The sequence below is a fragment of the Channa argus genome, chromosome 14 (genome assembly GCF_033026475.1).
Source record: "Channa argus isolate prfri chromosome 14, Channa argus male v1.0, whole genome shotgun sequence".
Classification (NCBI taxonomy): domain Eukaryota; kingdom Metazoa; phylum Chordata; class Actinopteri; order Anabantiformes; family Channidae; genus Channa; species Channa argus.
The window spans coordinates 21111690-21138110 of record NC_090210.1 but is presented as its reverse complement, the minus strand read 5'-3'; the positions used below and the strand labels follow the sequence as shown (position 1 = coordinate 21138110).

Below are 26421 nucleotides of genomic sequence, written 5' to 3'. Positions count from 1 at the left end.
GAAGACAAACAGTCACAAACAGAAACGTTAACAGCAGTGTGCTCAGTGTGTTTGTCTGTTTTCTTAGCATTTTAATGGTCATTATCTCTGTAACTGCAGCAAACACTGTTATTCTGGTAAAGTCATGCTTGTTTTAACACAGTTATTGCTTAATGCCATTTTATTCTTTTGTTAAAATGTGGTGTTATTTTAGAAATAATCATGTTCTACATGTGTTTCCTGTCTTTGCAGGATCCACAGCTGTGACTCCTGTGTTTGTGCAGAAGGGTCATGATGTTCTTCTGGAAGTCAAGAAAGATGTTCCTAAGAAATTTGTAGTATTTGTATGGAGATTCAGTGAAGATTTTTTAGTAACATTCACACCTAAATCAGAACCAACAGTCACTGAACGTTACACTGGAAGAGTTGAGTTCTCTGTGGAAAATTACTCTGTGAAACTGAAGAATCTACAAAAGACAGACAGTGGACTTTATACTGCACGAGTAACAGACACTGAAGGTGAAAAAAACGTCGCTAACTATATTGTCACAGTTCAAGGTGGGTTTGTGAACATTTCAGACACTGACAGAAAGTATCTGCTGTCATGTTTCTTAAACTCTCCTCACCTTGTTTCCTCAGATCCAGTGTCTCCAGTCAATCTGATAGTGGACTCTGTGTTCAACAGCACAAACCCCTGTAACCTCACTGTGACCTGCAGGACACAGGACTCTCACATCAGCAGCACTTTTACATGTGACACCCAAACCTGCAGCCAGGAGGAAGGAGAGAGGTCAAAGGTCACAGCCTCTGGTGCTTCTCTCCAAGTCTACCTGGTTAATGATTCTATCATCTGTAACCATAGTAACCAAGTCACCTGGACTAAAAACCAAGAACAAACAAAGATTTGGAATTTCTGTCCCCGACATGATGGTAAGAAACAATGACCAAGTGACATAAATGTAGATTGTAGCATCTGTTTGAAATCAGTTTAATTTTTAATTGTTGTTTGAGTAAAGGTTAAAAAAATCCTCTTACTACAGATCAGGTCATCGACAAGAAACCACATTACTGCTGCTGTTCACTATTTGTTGCATGATCTCAGGCAGAAATTTCCAATCTGGTTTTGTTTTTCTCTACAGAAAATAAACAACTACAACTTATTGTTGGTGTCCTTGTGGTTGTCTTACTTCTGCTACTGACAGCAGCTGTTCTTTATCAATTAAAGAACAGGAAACGTAAGTAATTTGTACATTTCAGCACAAAATGACAAAGTATAATCTGAAAAACTGCATATATAGCAAATGTCATCATCTGCATTAGTCTCCTTTATGTGTGTTATTAGGCAGTTAGACATTAACTATTACAATAACTAACAGAATATTAGACGGTGTAGTGCACATTACAAATGGTTCATTACATCACAACCAATGCTCAGACACACTTGGTGACACAGATGACCCCTTAGAAAAGTTTCTGAGTGAAGTTCACCCTTCTAACAATTTCTGCTTGATCCGTACATTTTGCAGCTTCTTACATATTGTAATTTAATGCTAATGACTATTATGTGAGATGGTGCAGCAGATCCACTCTGCACAGGTCTCCTCACTCTGCTATTCTCTTTTACATGTGATGAACTGTGCACAGAACAAACTATAAATAATAATACTTTAAAACTTACTAATAAGCAGAAACGGTTTAAATTCTCTGATTAACTATAAGATTTAAGAAGCAAATATTTCTGCACTGCTGCCAGTGCTGTTCTCTACATGGTTTCATGAGACATTAAAGAACGTCTCCATATATTTCTACAAAAAAGATTTTTGAATTGTATACTGTAGTTTAAGTTACTGACTTAAATCTTTCACTGTGTATTTTTTCATGATGAACCCGCAGGAAGACGAATAATCATAAACACTGATGATACAGTCTACGCAGATCCTCAGGTAAATATGAATTGTTTCATCACTGTCCAAAACTTACAATGGATTTTGAATTTCAGATTCTGAGTAACAAAACTAAGACAACTGGCAAAATAAGGATATTTTCAAAATCTAAATCAGAACCTCAAGAGATTTTTGTATGAGCCAACCAGTGTTTCCTCTGTTTTGTTTATGTTGTGTATTGTGTTATGTGTATGTGTACTGATGATGTCATCAGTGACATCATTGGTCTTTGATGTTGCCTTTGTAGTTTACCTGTAAGTTTGTAGTCAGTGGTCAAGGGAACAATGCATGACAAAGGGTTTGTTACAAGAGTTCAGCTCAGCTACTGAAGGGAGCAGACGTGACACTGTAACTTGCTGAACAATCATATTTAAGTAAAATCACCTCCACACTTTTATTGAATATTCCTTTGCATATCATTCACTAAACATTTCCCTGACAACTGTACATGACCTGTGCTGCACCAACAGTTCATGTAGTTCAGCTGTTTGCTTAGACCTGCCACATGTTGCTTGTGATCACACATAATGTGAAAAATGTCCAAATGTCCTGCTGAGCTCCTCGGAAATTAGACTGTTTCTTAAAGCTTTGCAATGTAGATGTAGTCACTTTACTCAATTTGTGTCATGCTTGTGTTTGAAACATTACAATTGTTTGATGGGTTTGATTATTTTTTTTTTTAGATGCAAAGTACTTCATATAGTTTTCATGGCATCTACTGTACTACATAATCACATGTTATTGTCTGCTCCACAAAGTTACCTACTGTATGTGCTACATGTCGACCTCATACTCAATATTGTATTGTAGTGTCTTTTTCTAAATGCTGCGTATTACTACCTTCTTAGTATGTGTTAGCAGTGTGTCCGATTTGTTTGAACTCGACTAAGCAAATTCTTTACATTTAAAAAACACAAATATTTAAAATTATAAAAAATCTTTCAACATCTTTTTGTTCCAGGTCGAAACAGCAAACCAGACTCAAACCAATGATGCGTCTCCATTCACCACCTACTGCTTGGTAGGGCCTCACACTGGGCCAATGGAATCTGCTGAAACCAGAGACAGAGCCCTGCCTGAGAGCATCTATGCTCAGGTACAAAAGCCTGTCAGGTCCAGACATTAACCCTCCTGTTATTTTCGTATCTGAGGAACAGCCTTGATTTTCCCTTCATTATACAAAAGTGTCAGAAACCAAAAAGTCCAAAAAAACAATGTTTATATCTCATCATTAACTCGATTACTAACCATTTCAATCAATATTTAGTTCAATGCTGTTCTTTACTGTTCACAGATCATGGTTCAATGAGCATAGGTCACTCGTTTATTAAAAAAAGATCATGTTAAAACTTTTTTAATGTAAACTGAAAAGACCTACATATACATTACAATAGTTTTATATGCAATTGATTTTTAAAAATTGTATTTTATATTTTGATTTTTTTTTGTTTATGGAGTGATGTTGATAAATTGAAATGAGACACCTCTTGTGATCAGGGTCAAAGTGACCCATTTAAAGTTAACAATCTAAAAAAAATACTTAAAAGTAATTTTTCACTTTGAAACTTCTCCTGCTTAGCTTATTTAGTGTAATCAACATATAAAATAAAAATGGTTCAGTTCACATATTTGTAACCCCCCCTACATGTTTTTATTACAAAGGTACTGTTTGGGTCAATTTGACCCGGCGGCAAAATGGAGGCTAAAAACTGTCAGAAAGATCTACTATTTTTTTCTTTGCAACTATGAGACATAATACGCCCCTGTCTCACACTCACACTCACAAACACACACTCTCTCTCTCACACGACAGAGAGACAAACCTTTCACACATTGTAAATGTGTCTTTCCAAGCCAGAGTGTTTGTCCAAAGACAGATTCTCATTGAAGTATTATTTCAAGTTTGACTCATAAATGTTGAACTGAATAAAGTGTCATTAAGTTTTTGTTTTACCTTTTTATCCACTGTATCAAATGTGTTTCCTAACAACTGGACTCATGGATTATTGGCTGAAAACCTTAAAATTTACCACAGAGATACATGATTAAAAAATTCACCACAAATATGAAATGTGCATAAATGTGTTTATTGCTTTAATAAGTGTCCACTAATGATACATGTACAGTAAAGTGCTAGAAACATACTTTACCTAAAGAGAAAACTCTGATCAAACAAATATGGAATTGTTTTTTTAGTCAGATAATATTTTCTCCAAAAAAATGTATATTGTCTCTGGTGATCTCATGTTATTTAAATTTTTCAATAACATTCTCCAAAACAATTTGGAAGCTTTGACACTTCTCTGTACAGTGATTTGATTTAAAAACAACATATTAGTTTAAAGGACTAAAAGTGGGGGATATATATACTAAGACTGGTTAGTAGAGAACTATTGTTTCTTCGTTTCTTCTTGGTTTTTCTTCTTGAACGTCTCCATGAGATGGACACCGATGACAGCAGACACCATGATGATCAGACCAACGGAGAACACGACCGTCTTCACCAGGCAGCAAGAGAAACCAGCAGAGAGATTCTCTGAACCTGTAACAGCACATTACAGAGCAGACACAGCAGGTCAAAGTGTGACGCCACAGCACAACAGGAGTGAACGTGACAAATCAGTTTCTCATGTTACTGTATCTGAACTGCATGGTTTGTACTTCACTGTTTACTTAGGTGTTGTAACTTGGTTGGTCTCAGTACTGCTGAGATACATAAGCAATTCTTAGAAAAAAGAAATGATTTCAGTTTAACTGGTTCCCAAACTGTGCATGAAGATGAAGTGAAGTTTTTACTCTCAGCACATTGTCCACTGTGATTTTTAACCAAACTATAATCTACATATTATTATATCTTACTGTGTTTTCTTACCACAATGTCGGGGACAGAAATTCCAAATCTTTGTTTGTTCTTGGTTTTCAGTCCAGCTGACTTGGTTGCTATGGTTACAGATGATAGAGTCATTAACCAGGTAGACTTGGAGAGAAGCACCAGAGGCTGTGACCTTTGACCTCTCTCCTTCCTCCTGGCTGCAGGTTTGGGTGTCACATGTAAAAGTGCTGCTGATGTGAGAGTCCTGTGTCCTGCAGGTCACAGTGAGGTTACAGAGGTTTGTGCTTCTGGACACAGAGTCCACTGTCAGCACGACTGGAGACACTGGATCTGAGGAAACAAGGTGAGGAGAGTTTAAGAAACATGACAGCAGATACTTTCTGTCAGTGTCTGAAATGTTCACCAACCCACCTTGAACTGTGACTTTATATTCAGCGAGTATTTTTTGTTTGTTAGTTATCACTTGTGCAGTATAAAGTCCACTGTCTGTCTCTTGTAGATTCTTCAGTTTCACAGAGTAATTTTCCACAGAGAAATCAACTCTTCCAGTGTAACGTTTAGAGACTATTGGTTCTGATTTAGGTGTGAATGTTACTAAAACATTTTCCCTGAATTTCCATACAAATAATAAAAACTCGTTTTTTTAACTTTGAATGTCAACATTTTACTCTTTAAATTCTTATTATGATTTTTCTTTTTTTAAGTTTTGTTAATTCACCTTTTCCTGGACTTTTGTTTTCTTTCTCTTCTTCTTTTGTCATCTTGTTTCTTTATTTTTTTATTTATCTGTTCGTCTTCTGCATCTTTTCAAAGTTTTCACGTTTGCCTCAGAAAATGAAATGCTAAAGTTTGAGAATTAGTACGCACAGAATTATGGAGCTAGACCACTAAACACTTCTTCATTATTTCTGAGGGCAGGTTTTTCGGGTCAGCCTGAAAACGGGGCTCAGTGATGCTGTGAAGCCACTAATACTAAAGTGTAAACTAAGTGTAAATAAGGAAAAGTTTTACACCCACGACCTTTTAATCAGCAAAACAATTATACTGAATGCAGAAACAGATTTTCAATGGAAATTTAATAAAAATCACAATATTTTAAAATATAGTTATAATCAAAAAACAGTCATTTTCCACTTTTAGGGGACAGGTTGAGTTTTATGAACAAAATTACTGTTTGCTATTAATGACTCTACAACAGAAAGGCAGTGGAGATTATTTTGCATTACTGATTGGATGAACAGAAAAAAAAATGGATACAAGCTCACAGTCTAATATTTGTGCACTGACTCTTTCCTTTTTCTCGTCCATGGTACAGTTGCACAGACCTGATTATAAGTGAGTATAGGAATTCAGGTCCATTACAAGACATGAGTTCACACCATCAAACCAAACATGAGATGAGAATTGTTCTTCAGTGTTTGTTTCCTCATAAACGTCAGCAAACTTACTCCAACATTCAGGATTTTGTGTGTTTAGTAATAAATATGAAATCTGGAAAACATACTGTAAAAATCACTTCAACTACATCATTAATTTGGGCACATAAAGAAACTATATATACATATACAATATAAATATACGTGTAGCTCTGCTGCAGAGACAGGTTATTTTACATCTCTTCATAAATCACTAACACTAATTTACCTTAAACTTGTTTATGAATTCTACTCTCACCCGATCAAACACAGACATGCTGAGCAGTTTGACCTGGTCTCACAAATGCACTGTCTACATTAAGCCCTGTCTCAATTGGTAGGATCATATTAATACAATGGCCTGTGCTCTGTGTTCAAGGAACAACCACATCCTGATGTGAGACTGAGCTGCCAGCCATCATCTCTGCTTGTCTACAATAGCTCCACTTCTCTTACAAACACCCAAAGAAAAAAATGATCTGTTGTTATCTGGATTTGTTAGTTTGTTGTTTCTGCATTCATTCCCATTTTGTTTTTTAACGTCTCCATGAGATGGACACCGATGACAGGCGACACCATCACGGTCAGTCTGATGGAAAACACGACTGTCTTCACCAGGCAGAAAGAGACCAGCAGCATTGTCTGATTTAAATAAATAAATAAAACCAAAGAAAAAACAAAACACACACAAGCTTCAAACCGTGATATTAGAGCGCAACTGCCTCTACTCTGTCTGCACATTAAATCTCCATTAAAAAAAAAAGGTAGACAATCTTGCAGAGAATCAAAACAGCGTAATGTTAAGAATTCTGATTTCTACATTTCCAGAGACATTAGTGTTATGAACTCCCAAAAAGATCTTACAGCACAATCCCACCTGTATTTATGCAAAGGGCAAGTTTTTAAGAGTTGGACCCAATAAGGTGTTTGACACAACTTCTCGGTTTTAATATAGTTTATTATAGCGTGGATGATGATGTGTTTGCCCTCCGACTCGCTAGGTGGCGCTGATCTCCTGTCTATGAGGGAGGACACACAGATAAGTACTTAATGACTTGTGGGAAATGGAGTCTGGACAAAAGGCAAGACTTACTGGAGTGCGAGAGGAGACGAGCTGAGTCTGGAGGGGAGGTGGGGGTCTTACGGGGAAGAGTAGAATATGGTCCTGGCAGTGTGGTAACGCTGACGAAGTCCGAGACGCTTGGCTTAGTAATCAGTGCTTCTCATGAGCGCGTAGTCCAACAGCAGTCTGAGTTTCACAGGTGGGAAATCACATGGAGAGACAAACACTTCTGCATGGCGTGAATCAAACATGGGCATGAAACACATTCTCTTCAAGATGAAACCTTGATTTTTTTACGGGCATTTAGCAATACTCATAATCCTTAGCGTAATTTACAAAGTCGTCAACAGGGAGCTGTTACTCACTCAACCAGCGCGGAAGGCAGAGTCAGGTGAATAAACGTGGTCCGAACCGTGGATCGCAATGATAAACTCCCATGAAGGCTGGAACGTCCCGGTGATTAGCAGACAACCTGGCAGCTTGGTGACGGAACTGAGGAGGTAAATAAGCAAAGTGATGAGAGCAAGTGAAACTATTACCGCTTATTAGTAAAGCGGGAACAACGTGACGGGACCAGGAAACAGGAAGTGGCTCCAAAATAAAAGTCCTGAAGTGAAGTCGGGGATCCTGACAATTTACTGTTGTATAAAGCAAAATTGTGTTTTTATTTCTAAATAGATTTTACAGGACATGTCAGAAAATAAAATGCTAAAGTTTGAGAAATAGTACGCACAGAATTATGGAGCTAGACCACTAAACACTTATTCATTATTTCTGAGGGCAGGTTTTTTGGGTCAGCCTGAAAACAGGGCTCAGTGATGCTGTGAAGCCACTAATACTAAAGTGTAAACTAAGTGTAAATAAGGAAAAGTTTTACACCCACGACCTTTTAATCAGCAAAACAATTATACTGAATGAAGAAACAGATTTTCAATGGATTCATCATTTGTAACCATAGTAACAACGTGAGCTGAAAAAATGACATGATGGACATTAAAACTTACTGTGGTTCCAAGTCAGGTGAGATAAATGACATGTTTCTGCATCTGAAGTGACTGAAAGATTAGTTAGTCATTAAGTTTTAACCACAGCACCAGGCTTCTGTATCTGTGGCTGGTGTTGTAGTTATTAGCCTCGTTTTCCTTTCATATGGGTCAAATGTAAGTTCTAGTGAGCAGAGCAAACCAAAAACTGCTCCAGTAACTTATGGCCCAAACGTTCTAAAGTCCCTGTTTTTGATTAATTAAGAATCTTAATATTGATTCTTGATTAATCATGAACATGAATATTATGCTTCTCACTATTTTCAACTGTGCACATGAGAAATGCAACTGACATTAAAAAACAGCTCATCCCACTGCATTGAGATTGAACTACAGAGCAAGTTAAAATGTGAATTTGTCTCAGTTGGATGTATATGAACAGTTTTTCTATCCTTTTCAGTCAAAAAGACGTCCTGAATGTGTCTTTTTGTGTCTGAATAAATGTTATGAACTTGATAAACCTCCACTTTCTATAGCATTTATTACTAAATAAACCTGATTCATTCAACTGTTCCTGAAGCAGAAGCAGTTTGAAAAGTGCAAAAACAAATGTCAGGCTCAGTTATATTAGATGTTGAAAACTAACTAAATGAGGATTTTATTGTGAAACACCTACTAACTACTAACCAACACTAATACAAACTAAAAAAAGAACTTGTTCCTTCTGCTCACTCATTTGTCAAACAACATGCTTCCTCACAACACGCTCGACAATTTTTAGCTATATCACATAAAATACTTCTCAACAAGGGATGTTTTTCTTTTTAGTCATTACAACCATTGTTATCCCTTAATTTTCTTATTATAATAATACTATTCTTTTATTCTCTGATCCACTAGAAATATTCTGTGTCAGCACAAATGAAAATGTTACATTCATAAATTAACACATCTGACATAAAAAAGAACAGTTAGACTTCATTGAAAAATGTAAATTTTAAGCAAATCATCTGGTATTTTCTGACTGAACAAAAGAACAAGGAAAATACAATATATGCAGTACCTGAGGTAAGACATAATCCTTTATTTTGAAAGTCTCCCAACATTGCTCTTAATGTCAATCTGAGTTGTATGACAACCTCACACGTCTCTCATTCTAGTTCCTGCATCTGATTTCTACAGTAGGAAGACACCTGTGCTCTGTTAGCGTAAGAAAACTCCAGGCTCATTCAGTTGATGATGTAAGATCCGTGCAGCCCTCATTTAAACAGTGATTCTCAGTTGCAGGAGGAGGAGGAGGAGGAGGAGGAGGAGGAGGAGGGCAGGTGGCTACATCTTGACTCAACACTGGTGACGCACTAACAATAGCTACGATTAGAGAATAAGGCCCAGGAGTCTCATCTGAAGGCCACACCTGAGGACCAGAAAGAAGCTGGAGTGAGACTTACATCAGTTCAGGCTGAGTGATCATGGATGTGTGTAGTCAAACAGCTGACGTCATAACCAGTTCATGTTGAACGTCAAATGGCACAGCAGGCAGCAGCCAGTGGGAGCAGGTGATCAATAACCTTTGGCTCATTTAAAGATCAAGTTTTGAGAAAACAGACTTTCATAAAGAAAAATCTTATCAGATTTCAAAAGTTACCAGGGTCATGACCCCTTAGGTTTAAAATACAATTAAACAATATTTTTAACACGTTATTTAAAAATGGAACAAATGGTCCAACATTTCTGGGACATGGGACACAGTACAGCCTAATGGACCCACTAATACCAGTATCATTGTCCTTCTGAATCTTGAGAACAATGTGTCAGACAGACCAAGACCAAACTCTTTAAATTGTTACTGTGAAGTTTTAGCAGCATCATTTTGAATATTTCCAAGTGTATTGGACATAGATTATGCAATGAATGTTCTCCTCAGCTCCCATTCTCTCTCCCCCCTGACCCTGGTAGACACTTTATTGTGGAGGTGGATGCTCTCTGAGGCAGAATGTAATTATCATGTGCTCATAGAGAACTACTGGCTGTCAAACTGGCTTTTGAGGAGTGGAGGCATTGGTTGGAGGGGGCTGAGCACGGACCCTTTTCGTGCCCTCTTGTCCCTCTTCTTCAATCGCTTCCAATTCACCCTAGCTTATCATCCTGGTCACGAAAACACCAAGGCTGATGCTCTGTCCCATATGTTTGAACCCTCCCACGCTCATAAAGAACCTGATTTCATTTTACCTCCCGCCAGCAATTTAGCCCTCACCAGATCAGAGATTGAAGAAGAGAAGTCTCGAGCCCAAGCTAATGTCCCACAAACAGCTGAAGTTCTGGTAAATCACATATGAGAACGTGTTGCTCCACCAGGAAGGTCAAACATAATTCAGATAGTAGCGAGCGTCACTGTCAGCTCAGAACAAACGGGTTTTGAAAGGGGCAGAATCTGTATCTGTTCATATTGGCATCTACAAACACTTCAAGGAAAGAGGACGACAACAAATGCTGGTTAAACTCTGTGGACAATTTGAATTTGAAGTGATGAAACCTTTGTAAAACTATAAAAGTAAATGGACCAAAGGCTACTTTCTTTCAGTTTACAAAGTTAATAACGTTATCTGGTGACCACACAATGTGAGTAATGTTCACTTCAACTACAGGAGTTTGCTAAAATATAAACTGGTTTAACATGACTGTTTTTTTGTGTGAACACAGCTACAGTTGCTACTTCATTTGTGTCATGTGTTTGTCTGTTTTCTTAGCATTTTAATGGTCATTATCTCTGTAACTGCAGCAAACACTGTTATTCTGGTAAAGTCATGCTTGATTTAACACGGTTATTGCTTAATGCCATTTTATTCTTTTATTAATATGTGGTGTTATTTTAGACATAATCATGTTCTTCTGGAAGTCAGGAAAGATGTTCCTCAGAAATTTGTATTATTTTTATGGAAATTCAGTGAAGATGTTTTAGTAACATTCAGACCTAATTCAACCAATAGTCTCTAAACGTTACACTGGAAGAGTTGAGTTCTCTGTTGAAAATTACTCTGTGAAACTGAAGAATCTACAAGAGACAGACAGTGGACTTTATGCTGCACGAGTGACAACTAACAAAGAACAAATACTCGCTGAATATAATGTCACAGTTCAAGGTGGGTTTGTGAACATTTCAGACACTGACAGAAAGTATCTGCTGTCATGTTTCTTAAACTCTCCTCACCTTGTTTCCTCAGATCCAGTGTCTCCAGTCGTGCTGACAGTGGACTCTGTGTCCAGAAGCACAAACCACTGTAGCAGCCAGGAGGAAGGAAAGAGGTCAAAGGTCACAGCCTCTGGCGCTTCTCTCCAAGTCTACCTGGTTAATGACTTTATCATCTGTAACCATTGTAACCAGGTCAGCTGGACTAAAAACCAAGAATAAACAAAGATTTGTGATTCCTGTCTCCACCATGATGGTGAGAAACAACAACCAATTGATATAAATGTAGTTTGTAGCATCTGTTTGAAATCAGTTTAATTTTTAGATGTTGTTTGATTAAAGGATAAAAAAAATCCACTTACCACAGATCAGGTCATCAACAAGAAACCACATTACTACTGCTGTTAAGATCACTATTTGTTGCATGACATCAGGTAGAAATTTCCAATCTGGTTTTGTTTTTCTCTACAGAAAATAAACAACTACAACTTATTGTTGGTGTCCCTGTGGTTGTCTTACTTGTCCTACTGACAGCAGCTGTTTCTTTTCAATTAAAGAAAAGGAAACGTAAGTAATTTGAGTATTTCAGCACAAAATGACAAAGTATAATCTGAAAAAGTGCATATATACCAAATGTCATCATCTGCATTAGTCTCTTTATGTGTGTTATTAGGCAGTTAGACATTAACTATTACAATAACTAACAGAATATTAGACGGTGTAGTGCACATTACAAATGGTTCATTACATCACAACCAATGCTCAGACACACTTGGTGACACAGATGACCCCTTAGAAAAGTTTCTGAGTGAAGTTCACCCTTCTAACAATTTCTGCTTGATCCGTACATTTGCAGCTTCTTACATATTTTAATTTAATGCTAATGACTATTATGTGAGATGGTGCAGCAGATCCACTCTGCACAGATCTCCTCACTCTGCTATTCTCTTTTACATGTGATGAACTGTGCACAGCCCAAACTATAAATAATAATACTTTAAAACTTACTAATTAAGCAGAAACAGTTTAAATTCTCTGATTAACTATAAGATTTAAGAAGCAAATATTTCTGCACTGCTGCCACTGCTGTTCTCTACATGGTTTCATGAGACATTAAAGAACGTCTCCATATATTTCTACAAAAAGATTTTTAAATTGAATACTGTAGTTTAAGTTGTAGCTTGCTATGACAACTGACTTAAATATTTCACTGTGTATTTTTTCATGACAAACTCGCAGGAAGAAGAATCGTCATAAACCTTAATAATACAGTCTAAGCAGTTTTTCAGGTAAATGTGAATTGTTTTATCACTGTCCAAAACAATGAATTTTGAATTTCAGATTCTGAGTAACAAAACTAAGACAACTGGCAAAATAAGGAGATTTTCAGAATCTAAATCAGAACCTCACATTCTTTTTATCATTAGTGACATCATATGGCTTTGATGTTGCTTTTGTAGTTTACCTTTTATATTTGACGTCAGTGGTCAGGGGAACAATGCAATGCAAAGGTTTTGTTACAAGAGATGCTGTTCAGCTCAGCTACTGAAGGGAGCAGACGTGACACAGTAACTGGAGCCCAGGACAAAGACAAGGTAGAACAGAAGGGATCAGTGTGTAGCTGTGGAGGCACATGGATTCTTACCAAGTTCTGTGGATTCAGCCATACTTTGAGAAGCTTGTATGTATGAAACAGTTTGTGAACGTGCTTACTAAACGAGATTACAATCTCTGGAGTGAAGTAGTTGCTGAACCATCATATTTAAGTTAAATCACCTCCACACTTTTATTGAATATTCCTTTGCATATCATTCACTAAACATTTCCCTGACAACTGTACATGACCTGTGCTGCACCAACAGTTCATGTAGTTCAGCTGTTTGCTTAGACCTGCCACATGTTGCTTGTGATCACACATAATGTGAAAAATGTCCAAATGTCCTGCTGAGCTCCTCTGAAATTAGACTGTTTCTTAAAGCTTTACAATGCAGATGTAGTCACTTTACTAAATTTGTTTCATTCTTGTGTTTGAAACATTGCAATTCTTTGATGGGTTTGATGATTTTTTTTAGATGCAAAGGTCCAAACAAAAAAGGGCTACAGCAAAGTACTTTATATAGTTTTCATGGCATCTACTGTACTACATAATCACATGTTATTGTCTGCTCCACAAAGTTACCTACTGTATGTGCTACATGTCGACTTCATACTCAATATTGTATTGTAGTGTCTTTTTCTAAATGCTGCGTATTACTACCTTCTTAGTATGTGTTGGCAGTGTTTGGAAGCTTTGACACTTCTCTGTACAGTGATTTGATTTAAAAACAACGTATTAGTTTAAAGGACTAAAAGTGGGGGATATATATACTAAGACTGGTTAGTAGAGAACTATTGTTTCTTCGTTTCTTCTTGGTTTTTCTTCTTGAACGTCTCCATGAGATGGACACCGATGACAGCAGACACCATGATGATCAGACCAACGGAGAACACGACCGTCTTCACCAGGCAGTAAGAGAAACCAGCAGAGAGATTCTCTGAACCTGTAACAGCACATTACAGAGCAGACACAGCAGGTCAAAGTGTGACGCCACAGCACAACAGGAGTGAACGTGACAAATCAGTTTCTCATGTTACTGTATCTGAACTGCATGGTTTGTACTTCACTGTTTACTTAGGTGTTGTAACTTGGTTGGTCTCAGTACTGCTGAGATACATAAGCAATTCTTAGAAAAAAGAAATGATTTCAGTTTAACTGGTTCCCAAACTGTGCATGAAGATGAAGTGAAGTTTTTACTCTCAGCACATTGTCCACTGTGATTTTTAACCAAACTATAATCTACATATTATTATATCTTACTGTGTTTTCTTACCACAATGTCAGGGACAGGAAACACGAATCTTTGTTTGTTCTTGGTTTTCAGTCCAGCTGACCTGGTTGCTATGGTTACAGATGATAGAGTCATTAACCAGGTAGACTTGGAGAGAAGCACCAGAGGCTGTGACCTTTGACCTCTCTCCTTCCTCCTGGCTGCAGGTTTGGGTGTCGCATGTAAAAGTGCTGCTGATGTGAGAGTCCTGTGTCCTGCAGGTCACAGTGAGGTTACAGAGGTTTGTGCTTCTGGACACAGAGTCCACTGTCAGATTGACTGGAGACACTGGATCTGAGGAAACAAGGTGCGGAGAGTTTAAGAAACATGACAGCAGATACTTTCTGTCAGTGTCTGAAATGTTCACAAACCCACCTTGAACTGTGACTTTATAATCAGCGACTGTTCTTTGTTTGTTAGTTGTCACTTGTGCAGTAAAATGTCCACTGTCTGTCTCTTGTAGATTCTTCAGTTTAACAGAGTAATTTTCCACAGAGAACTCAACTCTTCCAGTGTAACGTTTAGAGACTATTGGTTCTGATTTAGGTGTGAATGTTACTAAAACATCTTCACTGAATTTCCATAAAAATAATAAAAATCTTTCAGGAACATCATCTTTCCTGACTTCCAGAAGAACATCATGACCCTTCTGCACAAACACAGGAGTCACAGCTGTGGATCCTGCAAAGACAGGAAACACATGTAGAACATGATTATTTCTAAAATAACACCACATTTTAACAAAAGAATAAAATGGCATTAAGCAATAACCGTGTTAAAACAAGCATGACTTTACCAGAATAACAGTGTTTGCTGCAGTTACAGAGATAATGACCATTAAAATGCTAAGAAAACAGACAAACACACTGAGCACACTGCTGTTAACGTTTCTGTTTGTGACTGTTTGTCTTCATACATTTAAAGTCAAAATTTGAACCTGTTTAGGTTTTGTAATATGCAAAAGAATGTGTCCTGGTGTTTGCTCCACAACTGTAACACAAGAATAAAACTGAGTGAATTATATTCACAATACCTACAGGAAACGTAGAGGAAAGGACTTTCAAAATGAAAGCATTTCATCATACTTTTTAAAAAAAATGTTAGCTTTTAAATGATAAAATTACTTTGTGGTGAAGTCTACATATAGTGGAAACACACACACAACTACACACACAAAGACAAGAAACATACTTTCAAATTAAAAGCCCTTTTCATCCTTTTTTACACCTTTGTTTATAATTAGATTTTATTTATAATTATTTAATTTAAACTTATAATTTTTACTTAGCTTCTTCCCTTTTTTCTTTTAACGTTGAATATGAACGTTTTAATCATCAACTTCTTCCTTTGTGTTAAAACTGCTGAGTATCTTTTAAAGATACCTGTTGTGTAAGAGGCAGAGTTTTTGTCTTACCTTGTACCTTTATGCAGACCAGTAGTCCGAGTACCAGAATGAAACACATCATACAGAGTCTGTGGCTTCACTAATTACAAATTGCAGTGCAAAGATTGATGTTATACTCTTAGAACATCGTCACAGCTTGGTCATGTGATCTTCTTGGTAAAACCACACCAACTTTTAGAAAAAAGGGTCAGTGAGGACACGACCTTCTCTGTCCACAGTTCCTCTTTCAGCTCAGTTTTAATGCTTGTTTTTCAGGCTCTGTTGATAAAGATTTGTTAATACATTTGTAAAAATCCATAAAATATATATTTCAGAAAAGTTGAATACATAATAACACTTCATTAATAATTTTTTTATTTACTTCTGGTTAACTTGGTTTGTCGGTTGCAGCTTGATTTGGTCAAGTTTCATTTTTACTTCCTATGCTGCCTAATATGCTGTTTATATATCTGAACTAAAAATACAGTATGTAACAAAAAGATGTATCTGTCTGCAGTTCAAATGAGAATAAAGATTCTTTCCAAACACTATGGTCTTAATGTTCACAACATCTCATATGATTTCATGTAGACTTGGCTTGGTCAAATGTAAGTTCTGGTGTGCAGAGAATAATGCAAATATCATATTTATAATTCTTTGTAAGTACATGGTAATTTTCTCTGATATATTGTTAGGCATCATCAGAATAATTAACATTTATTTCTCAGTGTACATTAATAACTGCAATTGGTTCTCACTTATTTTTCCATAACGCCCCACTTTGCAAACCAAAAACTGCTCCAGTAACTTGTGGCCCAAACGTTCTAAAGTCCCTGTTTTTGATTAATTAAGAATCTTAACATTGATTCTGGATTAATCACAACATCTCATATGATTTCATGTAGACTTGGTTTGTGAGGAAAATAATTTGATCTCTCTCTGACTCTCCAACCTCTGTGTTATTGCTAAATCAGAAATGCTCACTTCTTCACAAATATCACAAAAGATTTGTGAATTTGAAGATGTAAATAGAAAGGGGGAAAACATAATTAGTTAATTAATTAATTAATTCTCATGTCATACTTGGTTTGATGGTGTGAACTCATGTCTTGTAATGGACTTGAATCCCTATACTCACTTATAACTGTACCATGGACGAGAAAAAGGAAAGAGTCAGTGCACACAGAACAAGTTCCAAATCAGACAATTAACATTCAGAATATGTCAGTAACATTTCAGAACTGCTATTCAGTTAATTATGTTTTCACCTGCTCTATATACGTCTTTAAATTCAAATATCTTTTCTGATATTTGTGAAGAAGACGAAAGCCTCGTCTTTCACAGTTTGAAGATACTGAGAAAACTGCTGACGCACATTTCTGTGAACTGCTCCTATTTAAGTCCAAGTTGTGAAATGTCAGACTTCTGCCCTGTGATATCGTTTTTTTTAAGTAAACATGCAGAGTAAACATGAACTCTATGTCAAAAAGTTCATCATGGGACGCTGGTGAGGTGGAAGCGTGGTGGTGGTGGTGGTGGTGTGATGGTGTGGTGATGTTTTGTTGCTTCAGTACCAGGGAGACTGGTCCTAACTGAGGGAGTTAAGCTCAGTTCTAACTGGGCCATTCAGAAACACAATGATTCCAGGAATAAGTCGACTTCAAAATGGCTCAAAAGGAATAAAATTAAAGTCAGGTTTGGGGGGGGGGAGGATTACATTTTCACATTAATGAATTAAGCATCAGAAAAACCTCTTTGTGCTTTAATAACTACAATTATCATTTAAACCTTCATTTTGGGGTTAATATTAAAAGTATAAAGTTAATATTTCTGAGCTGCTGCCAGTGCTGTTGAATGATTCTGTATCACTGGAGGCTTTTACTGCCTCTCTCCACATTAAGATGAGTGTTGAGCTGATGCCTTTTGTATCTGAACGTTAAGGGAAATCAAAACCTTTTGGCTGTAGCTGTAGCTGTTTCAGATATTATGTTATAAAGTATCGGGCACTGAAGACAAAGGTCCCATATAAGGAAACATTTTTGCCCTGGTAAGATTTTTCTGAAGTAAGATCTTTAGCAATGCTCTTGCACACACTTAGATGTTCAAATGGTTAATTATGTAAAATGAGTTTTAAAAACTGCTACTAAATCAGATTCAGTTCTGAGTGGAGCAACTTTATTTTTGTACTTTAAGTGATTGTTCAAGTGGCGATTGTAGTACTTTTACTTCAGTGAAGAACTTGAATTGATACTTTTCCTTGCAGTGGAGTGTTTTTTAGGCAAGTATGAGTGTGTTGAATTTGCACCCAAAAAAAATGATTAAAATCCATTTAAGTCAGTAAAGCAGTTTGTCACATCACATGGAATCGTGTTTATAACCACTTATCCAGATGTGAATGATTTAAGTACATCAAATTAGGTTTCAAAGTCATCAAAAATCTGACATAAACCTAAAGTTCTCTTCTAAAGTTATTATTTCACATTTTACATCCTTCCTGCTTCTTTCTCCTGCCAACACTCAAAGACTCTTCTGTGGCCTTGCTGTTTAAACTGTGAACACATGGGCTGTTTCAAACTTAAATATTAGATCGTGAACGATATTTGGTAATTTTCCAAAATCCTGCAATAATTATCGGAACACATCGAGTAGGTCAGAAACTGTGGGTAAAAGCTACACATTTTAAGTTAGTACAACTCTCAGAGGTACAGTAGTCTCCATTCTATTAGCATTAACAGCTGTGAAGTATTGCTTTCAATTATATTTATTTAAAAAATGTAGATTTAAAGTGCAGACAATGCTGCTGGTCTCTTACTGCCTGGTAAAGACAGTCATGTTCTCCATCAGTCTAACTGTGATGGTGTCTGCTGTTATCAGTGTCCATCTCATGGAGACGTTCAAGAAGAACAAAAGAAGAACGAAAGAACAAAAAAACGAAAAGATCCAGAGACACTCAAGAATAACAACAGAGCTTTTTTTCTTTGGGTGTTTGTAAGAGAAGTGGAGCTATTGTAGACAAGCAGAGATGATGGCTGGCAGCTCAGTCTCACATCAGGATGTGGTTGTTCCTTGAACACAGAGCACAGGCCATTGTATTAATATGATCCTACCAATTGAGACAGGGCTTAATGTAGACAGTGCATTTGTGAGACCAGGTCAAACTGCTCTGCATGTCTGTGTTTGATCGGGTGAGAGTAGAATTCATAAACAAGTTTAAGGTAAATTAGTGTTAGTGATTTATGAAGAGATGTAAAATAACCTGTCTCTGCAGCAGAGCTACACATATATTTATAATGTATATGTATATATAGTATCTCTATGTGGCCAAATTAATGATGTAGTTGAAGTGATTTTTACAGTATGTTTTCCAGATTTCATATTTATTACTAAACACACAAAATCCTGAATGTTTGAGTAAGTTTGCTGACGTTAATGAGGAAACAAACACTGCAAAACAGTTGTTATTCTTTAGTGTCTCTGGATTTTTTTCATTTGTTGTTTCTTCATTTGTTCCCATTTTGTTCTTGAACGTCTCCATGAGATGGACACCGATGACAGGAGACACCATCACGGTCAGACTGATGCAGAACACGACTGTTTTCACCAGGCAGAAAGAGACCAGCAGCATTGTCTGATTTAAAAATAAAAAATAAAAACAAAACACACACAAGCTTCAAACCGTGATATTAGACCACAACTGCCTCTACTCTGTCTGCACATTAAATCTCCATTAAAAAAATAAATAAAAAATGTAGACAATCTTCCAAAGAATCAAAAGACCGAAATGTTAAGAATTCTGATTTCTACATTTCCAGAGACATTAGTGTTATGAACTCCCCAAAAGATCTCACAGCACAATCCCACCTGTATTTATGTGATGGGCTACTTTTTAAGAGTTGGACTCAATAAGGTGTTTGACACAACTTCTCGGTTTTAATATAGTTTATTATAGCGTGGATGATGATGTGTTTGCCCTCCGACTCGCTAGGTGGCGCTGATCTCCTGTCTATGAGGGAGGACACACACATAAATACTTAATGACTTGTGGGAAATGGAGTCTGAACAAAAGGCAAGACTTACTGGAGTGCGAGAGGAGACGAGCTGAGTCTGGAGCTGAGTCTGGAGGGGAGGTAGGGGTCTTACGGGGAAGAGTAGAATATGGTCCTGGCAGTGTGGTAACGCTGAGGAAGTCCGAGACGCTTGGCTTAGTAATCAGTGCTTCTCATGAGCGCGTAGTCCAACAGCAGTCTGAGTTTCACAGGTGGGAAATCACATGGAGAGACAAACACTTCTGCATGGCGTGAATCAAACATGGGCATGAAACACATTCTCTTCAAGATGAAACCTTGATTTCTTTACGTGCATTTAGCAATACTCATAGTCCTTAGCGTAATTTACAAAGTCGTCAACAGGGAGCTGTTACTCACTCAACCAGCGCGGAAGGCAGAGTCAGGTGAATAAACGTGGTCCGAACCGTGGATCGCAATGATAAAGTCCCATGAAGGCTGGAACGTCCCGGTGATTAGCAGACAACCTGGCAGCTTGGTGACGGAACTGAGGAGGTAAATAAGCAAAGTGATGAGAGCAAGTGAAACTATTACCGCTTATTAGTAAAGCGGGAACAACGTGACGGGACCAGGAAACAGGAAGTGGCTCCAAAATAAAAGTCCTGAAGTGAAGTCGGGGATCCTGACAATTTACTGTTGTATAAAGCAAAATTGTGTTTTTATTTCTAAATAGATTTTACAGGGCATGTCAGAAAATAAAATGCTAAAGTTTGAGAAATAGTACGCACAGAATTATGGAGCTAGACCACTAAACACTTCTTCATTATTTCTGAGGGCAGGTTTTTTGGGTCAGCCTGAAAACAGGGCTCAGTGATGCTGTGAAGCCACTAATACTAAAGTGTAAACTAAGTGTAAATAATGAAAAGTTTTACACCCACGACCTTTTAATCAGCAAAACAATTGTACCGAATGAAGAAACAGATTTTCAATGAAATTTAATAAAAATCACAATATTTTAAAATATAGTTATAATCAAAAAACAGTCATATTTTCCACTTTTAGGGGACATGTTGAGTTTTATGAACAAAATTACTGTTTGCTATTAATGAATCTACAACAGAAAGGCAGTGGAGATTATTTTGCATTACTGATTGGATGAACAGAAAAAAAATGGATACAAGGTCACCGTTGAAGGTGGGTCTAATATTTTTTAATTATCATTTTAATATTTGAATGTTGCTGTTTTAAAGCTTTTCACCTGCTTTTACTTGTTCTTCCTCCAGATCCAGTGTTTCCAGTTAAATTGACAGTGATTTCCAGCAGCTCAGACTCCTGTAACATCACTGTGACCTGCAGTACAGTGGACTCTCTCATCACCAAGACCTATAGATGTGACAAACAAACCTGCTCTTATCAGGGAGGAGAGGAGGCCACAGCCAATTATGACTCTATTAATGTGACAGTGCAGGAAGGATTCATCATCTGTAACCATAGCAACCATGTGAGCTGGAAAAATGACATGATGGACATTAAAACTTACTGTGGTTCCAAGTCAGCTGAGATAAATGACATGTTTCTGCATCTGAAGTGACTGAAAGATTAGTTAGTCACAGCACCAAGTTTCTGTGGCTGGTGTCATGTGCTCTTCTTGTTATAACCACACCAACTTTAAGAATGATGGAGGACAAAGTGAAGACATGACCTTCTCTGTCCACAGTTCCTATTTCCTCTCAGTTTTAATGCTTGTTTTTCATCCTCTGTTGATAAAGATTTGTGGATACATTTGTAAAAATCCATTAAATATATATTTCAGAGAAGGTGAATACATAACACTTCAATAATAATTTGTGTGTTTACTTCTGGTTAACTTGGTTTGTCGGTTGCAGCTTGACTTGGTCACGTTTCATTTTTACTTCCTATGCTGCCTAATATGCTGCTTATGTATCTGAACTAAAAATACAGTATGTAACAAAAAGATGTATCTGTCTGCAGTTCAAATGAGAATAAAGATTCTTTCCAAACACTATGGTCTTAATGTTCACAACATCTCATATGATTTCATGTAGACTTGATTTGTGAGGAAAAGAATTTGATCTCCTCTCTCTGACTCTCCAACCTCTGTGTTATTGCTAAATCAGAAATGCTCACTTCTTCACAAATATCACAAAAGATTCTTGAATTTAAAGACGTATATAGTTCAGGTGAAAACATAATTAACTGAATAGCAGTTCTGAAATGTTACTGACATATTCTGAATGTTAATTGTCTGATGTGGAACTTGTTCTGTGTGCACTGACTCTTTCCTTTTTCTCGTCCATGGTACAGTTGCACAGACCTGATTATAAGTGAGTATAGGAATTCAGGTCCATTACAAGACATGAATTCACACCATCAAACCAAACATGAGATGAGAATTGTTCTTCAGTGAGTGTTTCCTCATAAACGTCAGCAAACTTACTCAAACATTGAGGATTTTTTGTGTTTAGTAATAAATATGAAATCTGGAAAACATACTGTAAAAATCACTGCAACTACATCATTAATTTGGCCACATAGAGATACTATATATACATATACAATATAAATATACATGTAGCTCTGCTGCAGAAACAGGTTATTTTACATCTCTTCATAAATAACTAACACTAATTTACCTTAAACTTGTTTATGAATTCTACTCTCACCCGATCAAACACAGACATGCTGAGCAGTTTGACCTGGTCTCACAAATGCACTGTCTACATTAAGCCCTGTCTCAATTGGTAGGATCATATTAATACAATGGCCTGTGCTCTGTGTTCAAGCCACAACCACATCCTGATGTGAGACTGAGCTGCCAGCCATCATCTCTGCTTGTCTACAATAGCTCCACTTCTCTTACAAACACCCAAAGAAAAAAATGCTCTGTTGTTATCTGGATTTGTTAGTTTGTTGTTTCTGCATTCGTTCCCATTTTGTTCTTGAACGTCTCCATGAGATGGACACCGATGACAGGAGACAACATCACGGTGAGACTGATGGAGAACACAACTGTCTTCACCAGGCAGAAAGAGACCAGCAGCATTGTCTGATTTAAAAAAAATAAAAACAAAACACACAAGCTTCAAACCGTGATATTACAGCACAACTGCCTGTACTGTGTCTACACATTAAATCTCCGTAAAAAAAAAAAATGTAGGCAAACTTGCAGAGAATCAAAACAGCGTAATGTTAAGAATTCTGATTTCTACATTTCCAGAGACATTAGTGTTATGAACTCCCCAAAAGATCTTAAAGCACAATCCCACCTGTATTTATGCAAAGGGCTACTTTTTAAGAGTTGGACCCAATAAGGTGTTTGACACAACTTCTCGGTTTTAATATAGTTTATTATAGCGTGGATGATGATGTGTTTGCCCTCCGACTCGCTAGGTGGCGCTGATCTCCTGTCTATGAGGGAGGACACACAGATAAGTACTTAATGACTTGTGGGAAATGGAGTCTGAACAAAAGGCAAGACTTACTGGAGTGCGAGAGGAGACGAGCTGAGTCTGGAGCTGAGTCTGGAGGGGAGGTGGGGGTCTTACGGGGAAGAGTAGAATATGGTCCTGGCAGTGTGGTAACGCTGAGGAAGTCCGAGACGCTTGGCTTAGTAATCAGTGCTTCTCATGAGCGCGTAGTCCAACAGCAGTCTGAGTTTCACAGGTGGGAAATCACATGGAGAGACAAACACTTCTGCATGGCGTGAATCAAACATGGGCATGAAACACATTCTCTTCAAGATGAAACCTTGATTTCTTTACGTGCATTTAGCAATACTCATAGTCCTTAGCGTAATTTACAAAGTCGTCAACAGGGAGCTGTTACTCACTCAACCAGCGCGGAAGGCAGAGTCAGGTGAATAAACGTGGTCCGAACCGTGGATCGCAATGATAAAGTCCCATGAAGGCTGGAACGTCCCGGTGATTAGCAGACAACCTGGCAGCTTGGTGACGGAACTGAGGAGGTAAATAAGCAAAGTGATGAGAGCAAGTGAAACTATTACCGCTTATTAGTAAAGCGGGAACAACGTGACGGGACCAGGAAACAGGAAGTGGCTCCAAAATAAAAGTCCTGAAGTGAAGTCGGGGATCCTGACAATTTACTGTTGTATAAAGCAAAATTGTGTTTTTATTTCTAAATAGATTTTACAGGGCATGTCAGAAAATAAAATGCTAAAGTTTGAGAAATAGTACGCACAGAATTATGGAGCTAGACCACTAAACACTTATTCATTATTTCTGAGGTCAGGTTTTTTTGGGTCAGCCTGAAAACAGGGCTCAGTGATGCTGTGAAGCCACTAATACTAAAGTGTAAACTAAGTGTAAATAATGAAAAGTTTTACACCCACGACCTTTTAATCAGCAAAACAATTATACTGAATGAAGAAACAGATTTTCAATGGATTCATCATTTGTAACCATAGTAACAACGTGAGCTGAAAAAATGACATGATGGACATTAAAACTTACTGTGGTTCCAAGTCAGGTGAGATAAATGACATGTTTCTGCATCTGAAGTGACTGAAAGATTAGTTAGTCATTAAGTTTTAACCACAGCACCAGGCTTTTGTGACTGTGGCTGGTGTTGTAGTTATTAGCCTCGTTTTCCTTTCATATGGGTCAAATGTAAGTTCTAGTGTGCAGAGCAAACCAAAAACTGCTCCAGTAACTTATGGCCCAAACGTTCTAAAGTCCCTGTTTTTGATTAATTAAGAATCTTAATATTGATTCTTGATTAATCATGAACATGAATATTATGCTTCTCAATATTTTCAACTGTGCACATGAGAAATGCAAGTGACATTAAAAAAAAGCTCATCCCACTGCATTGACAGTGAACTACAGAGCATTTTCAAATGTGAATTTGTCTCAGTTGGATGTATATGAACAGTTTTTCTATCCTTTTCAGTCAAAAAGACGTCCTGAATGTGTCTTTTTGTGTCTGAATAAATGTTATGAACTTGATAAACCTCCACTTTCTATAGCATTTATTACTAAATAAACCTGATTCATTCAACTGTTCCTGAAGCAGAAGCAGTTTGAAAAGTGCAAAAACAAATGTCAGGCTCAGTTATATTAGATGTTGAAAACTAACTAAATGAGGATTTTATTGTGAAACACCTACTAACTACTAACCAACACTAATACAAACTAAAAAAAGAACTTGTTCCTTCTGCTCACTCATTTGTCAAACAACATGCTTCCTCACAACACGCTCGACATTTTTTAGATATATCACATAAAATATTTCTCAACAAGGGATGTTTTTCTTTTTAGTCATTACAACCATTGTTATCCCTTAATTTTCTTATTATAATAATACTATTCTTTTATTCTCTGATCCACTAGAAATATTCTGTGTCAGCACAAATCAAAATGTTACGTTTATTAATTAAAACATGTAACATAAAAAAAACAGTTACACTTTGTAGAAAAATGGAAATTTTAAGCAAATCATCTGGTATTTTCTGACTGAACAAAAGAACAAGGAAAATACAATATATGCAGTACCTGAGGTAAGACATAATCCTTTATTTTGAAGCTCTCCCAACATTGCTCTTAATGTCAATCTGAGTTGTATGACAACCTCACACGTCTCTCAGTCTAGTTCCTGCATCTGATTTCTACAGTAGGAAGACACCTGTGCTCTGTTAGCTTAAGAAAACTCCAGGCTCATTCAGTTGATGAGACTTTGTAAGATCCGTGCAGCCCTCATTTAAACAGTGATTCTCAGTTGCAGGAGGAGGAGGAGGAGGAGGAGGAGGAGGAGGGCAGGTGGCTACAGCTTGACTCAACACTGGTGACGCACTAACAATAGCTACTATTAGAGACTAAGGCCCAGGAGTCTCACCTGAAGGCCACAGCTGAGGACCAGAAAGAAGCTGGAGTTAGACTTACATCAGTTCAGGCTGAGTGATCATGGATGTGTGTAGTCAAACAGCTGACGTCATAACCAGTTCATGTTGAACGTCAAATGGCACAGCAGGCAGCAGCCAGTGGGAGCAGGTGATCAATATCCTTTGGCTCATTTACAGATCAAGTTTTGAGAAAAAAATGAGTTTCATTAAGAAAAATCCTATCAGATTTCCAAAGTTACCAGGGTCATGACCCCTTAGGTTTAAAATACAATTAAACAATATTTTTCTGATGAGCTGAGAGGAGAAGTTGGTTAGATTTTAACTTTTTTTGTCACTTTATTTAAAAATGGAACAAATGGTCCAACATTTCTGGGACATGGGACACAGTACAGCCTAATGGACCCACTAATACCAGTATCATTGTCCTCCTGAATCTTGAGAACAATGTGTCAGACAGACCAAGACCAAACTCTTTAAATTGTTACTGTGGAGTTTTAGCAGCAGCATCTCTCTCCCTCCATGGTCCCTTTCTGTACTCTCAACAATAAGAAGTGGCTTTGAATATTGTTGATCATAATATTTTTTCCTGCTGTAATTAAACCTGTGATTTAACTTGTTTTTAGACAGTTGTGCATGTAGCTGCAACAGCTTCCTACTTAAAATATCTTTCATTCCAATGTAGGAAGTTAGTTGATCCACTTCTTCATAGGAAGAGTGTGAGTGAGCAGAGACCCTGACGGGGTCTTTCTTCTTCTCTCTGGAGTCTCAGACAACCATTGGTTATGGTTTTCGTTGCATCACAGAGGAATGTCCAGCTGCTATCATACTGCTCATTGTGCAGCTGGTCATCACCATGCTGATGGAGATCTTCATCACTGGTACCTT

The 26421-nt window shown here is 37.3% G+C and overlaps 3 protein-coding genes and 4 long non-coding RNA genes across 13 annotated transcripts in view; 2 read left to right on the top strand and 5 right to left on the bottom strand.

Annotated features, from left to right (window-relative positions):
- Positions 1 to 26421, bottom strand: part of LOC137140651 (T-lymphocyte surface antigen Ly-9-like) — a 101680-nt gene that overhangs the window by 50262 nt on the left and 24997 nt on the right. The window lies entirely within an intron of this gene.
- Positions 1 to 26421, top strand: part of LOC137140655 (SLAM family member 9-like) — a 48857-nt gene that overhangs the window by 1549 nt on the left and 20887 nt on the right. Inside the window, exons 2-6 of one of the 3 annotated variants that reach the window (XM_067529110.1) lie at positions 232 to 537; positions 619 to 909; positions 1119 to 1214; positions 1873 to 1922; positions 2884 to 3993. In XM_067529110.1, the coding sequence (XP_067385211.1) occupies positions 232 to 537; positions 619 to 909; positions 1119 to 1214; positions 1873 to 1922; positions 2884 to 3048 (908 nt within the window). In that variant the 3' untranslated portion in view covers positions 3049 to 3993. Of the gene's footprint in view, positions 1 to 231; positions 538 to 618; positions 910 to 1118; positions 1215 to 1872; positions 1923 to 2883; positions 3994 to 26421 lie in introns of those variants that run through there. The other 2 variants (XM_067529109.1, XM_067529116.1) reach the window with 2 other exon arrangements.
- Positions 3867 to 16629, bottom strand: LOC137140662 (natural killer cell receptor 2B4-like). 3 transcript variants are annotated; one of them, XM_067529131.1, is made up of 4 exons: positions 15685 to 15751; positions 14646 to 14951; positions 4795 to 5085; positions 3867 to 4464 (listed from the first exon to the last, which is right to left on the bottom strand). In XM_067529131.1, the coding sequence occupies exons 1-4, from the start codon at positions 15734 to 15736 to the stop codon at positions 4313 to 4315; spliced, it is 801 nt and encodes a 266-aa protein (XP_067385232.1). In that variant the 5' UTR covers positions 15737 to 15751; the 3' UTR covers positions 3867 to 4312. The 3 variants fall into 3 exon arrangements, with proteins under 3 accessions (XP_067385232.1, XP_067385234.1, XP_067385233.1); XM_067529133.1 differs by lacking the exon at positions 4795 to 5085 and adding an exon at positions 14274 to 14564 and having other exon boundaries at positions 4382 to 4464; positions 15685 to 16629; XM_067529132.1 differs by lacking the exons at positions 3867 to 4464; positions 4795 to 5085 and adding exons at positions 11844 to 13943; positions 14274 to 14564 and having other exon boundaries at positions 15685 to 16617.
- On the bottom strand, positions 7051 to 7760 carry LOC137140669 (uncharacterized). Its single transcript, XR_010916470.1, has 3 exons — positions 7599 to 7760; positions 7264 to 7419; positions 7051 to 7189 (listed from the first exon to the last, which is right to left on the bottom strand). It is a non-coding gene; the product is annotated as an uncharacterized lncRNA (long non-coding RNA).
- LOC137140670 (uncharacterized) lies at positions 18590 to 20293 on the bottom strand. Of its 2 annotated transcripts, none has more exons than XR_010916472.1 (3): positions 20079 to 20293; positions 19732 to 19899; positions 18590 to 19282 (listed from the first exon to the last, which is right to left on the bottom strand). It is a non-coding gene; the product is annotated as an uncharacterized lncRNA (long non-coding RNA). The 2 variants fall into 2 exon arrangements; XR_010916471.1 differs by lacking the exon at positions 18590 to 19282 and adding an exon at positions 19518 to 19657.
- On the top strand, positions 20085 to 21078 carry LOC137140671 (uncharacterized). Its single transcript, XR_010916473.1, has 3 exons — positions 20085 to 20213; positions 20779 to 20852; positions 20942 to 21078. It is a non-coding gene; the product is annotated as an uncharacterized lncRNA (long non-coding RNA).
- LOC137140668 (uncharacterized) lies at positions 21419 to 23723 on the bottom strand. Of its 2 annotated transcripts, XR_010916468.1 has the most exons (4): positions 23509 to 23723; positions 23162 to 23329; positions 22946 to 23087; positions 21420 to 22725 (listed from the first exon to the last, which is right to left on the bottom strand). It is a non-coding gene; the product is annotated as an uncharacterized lncRNA (long non-coding RNA). The 2 variants fall into 2 exon arrangements; XR_010916469.1 differs by lacking the exon at positions 22946 to 23087 and having other exon boundaries at positions 21419 to 22725.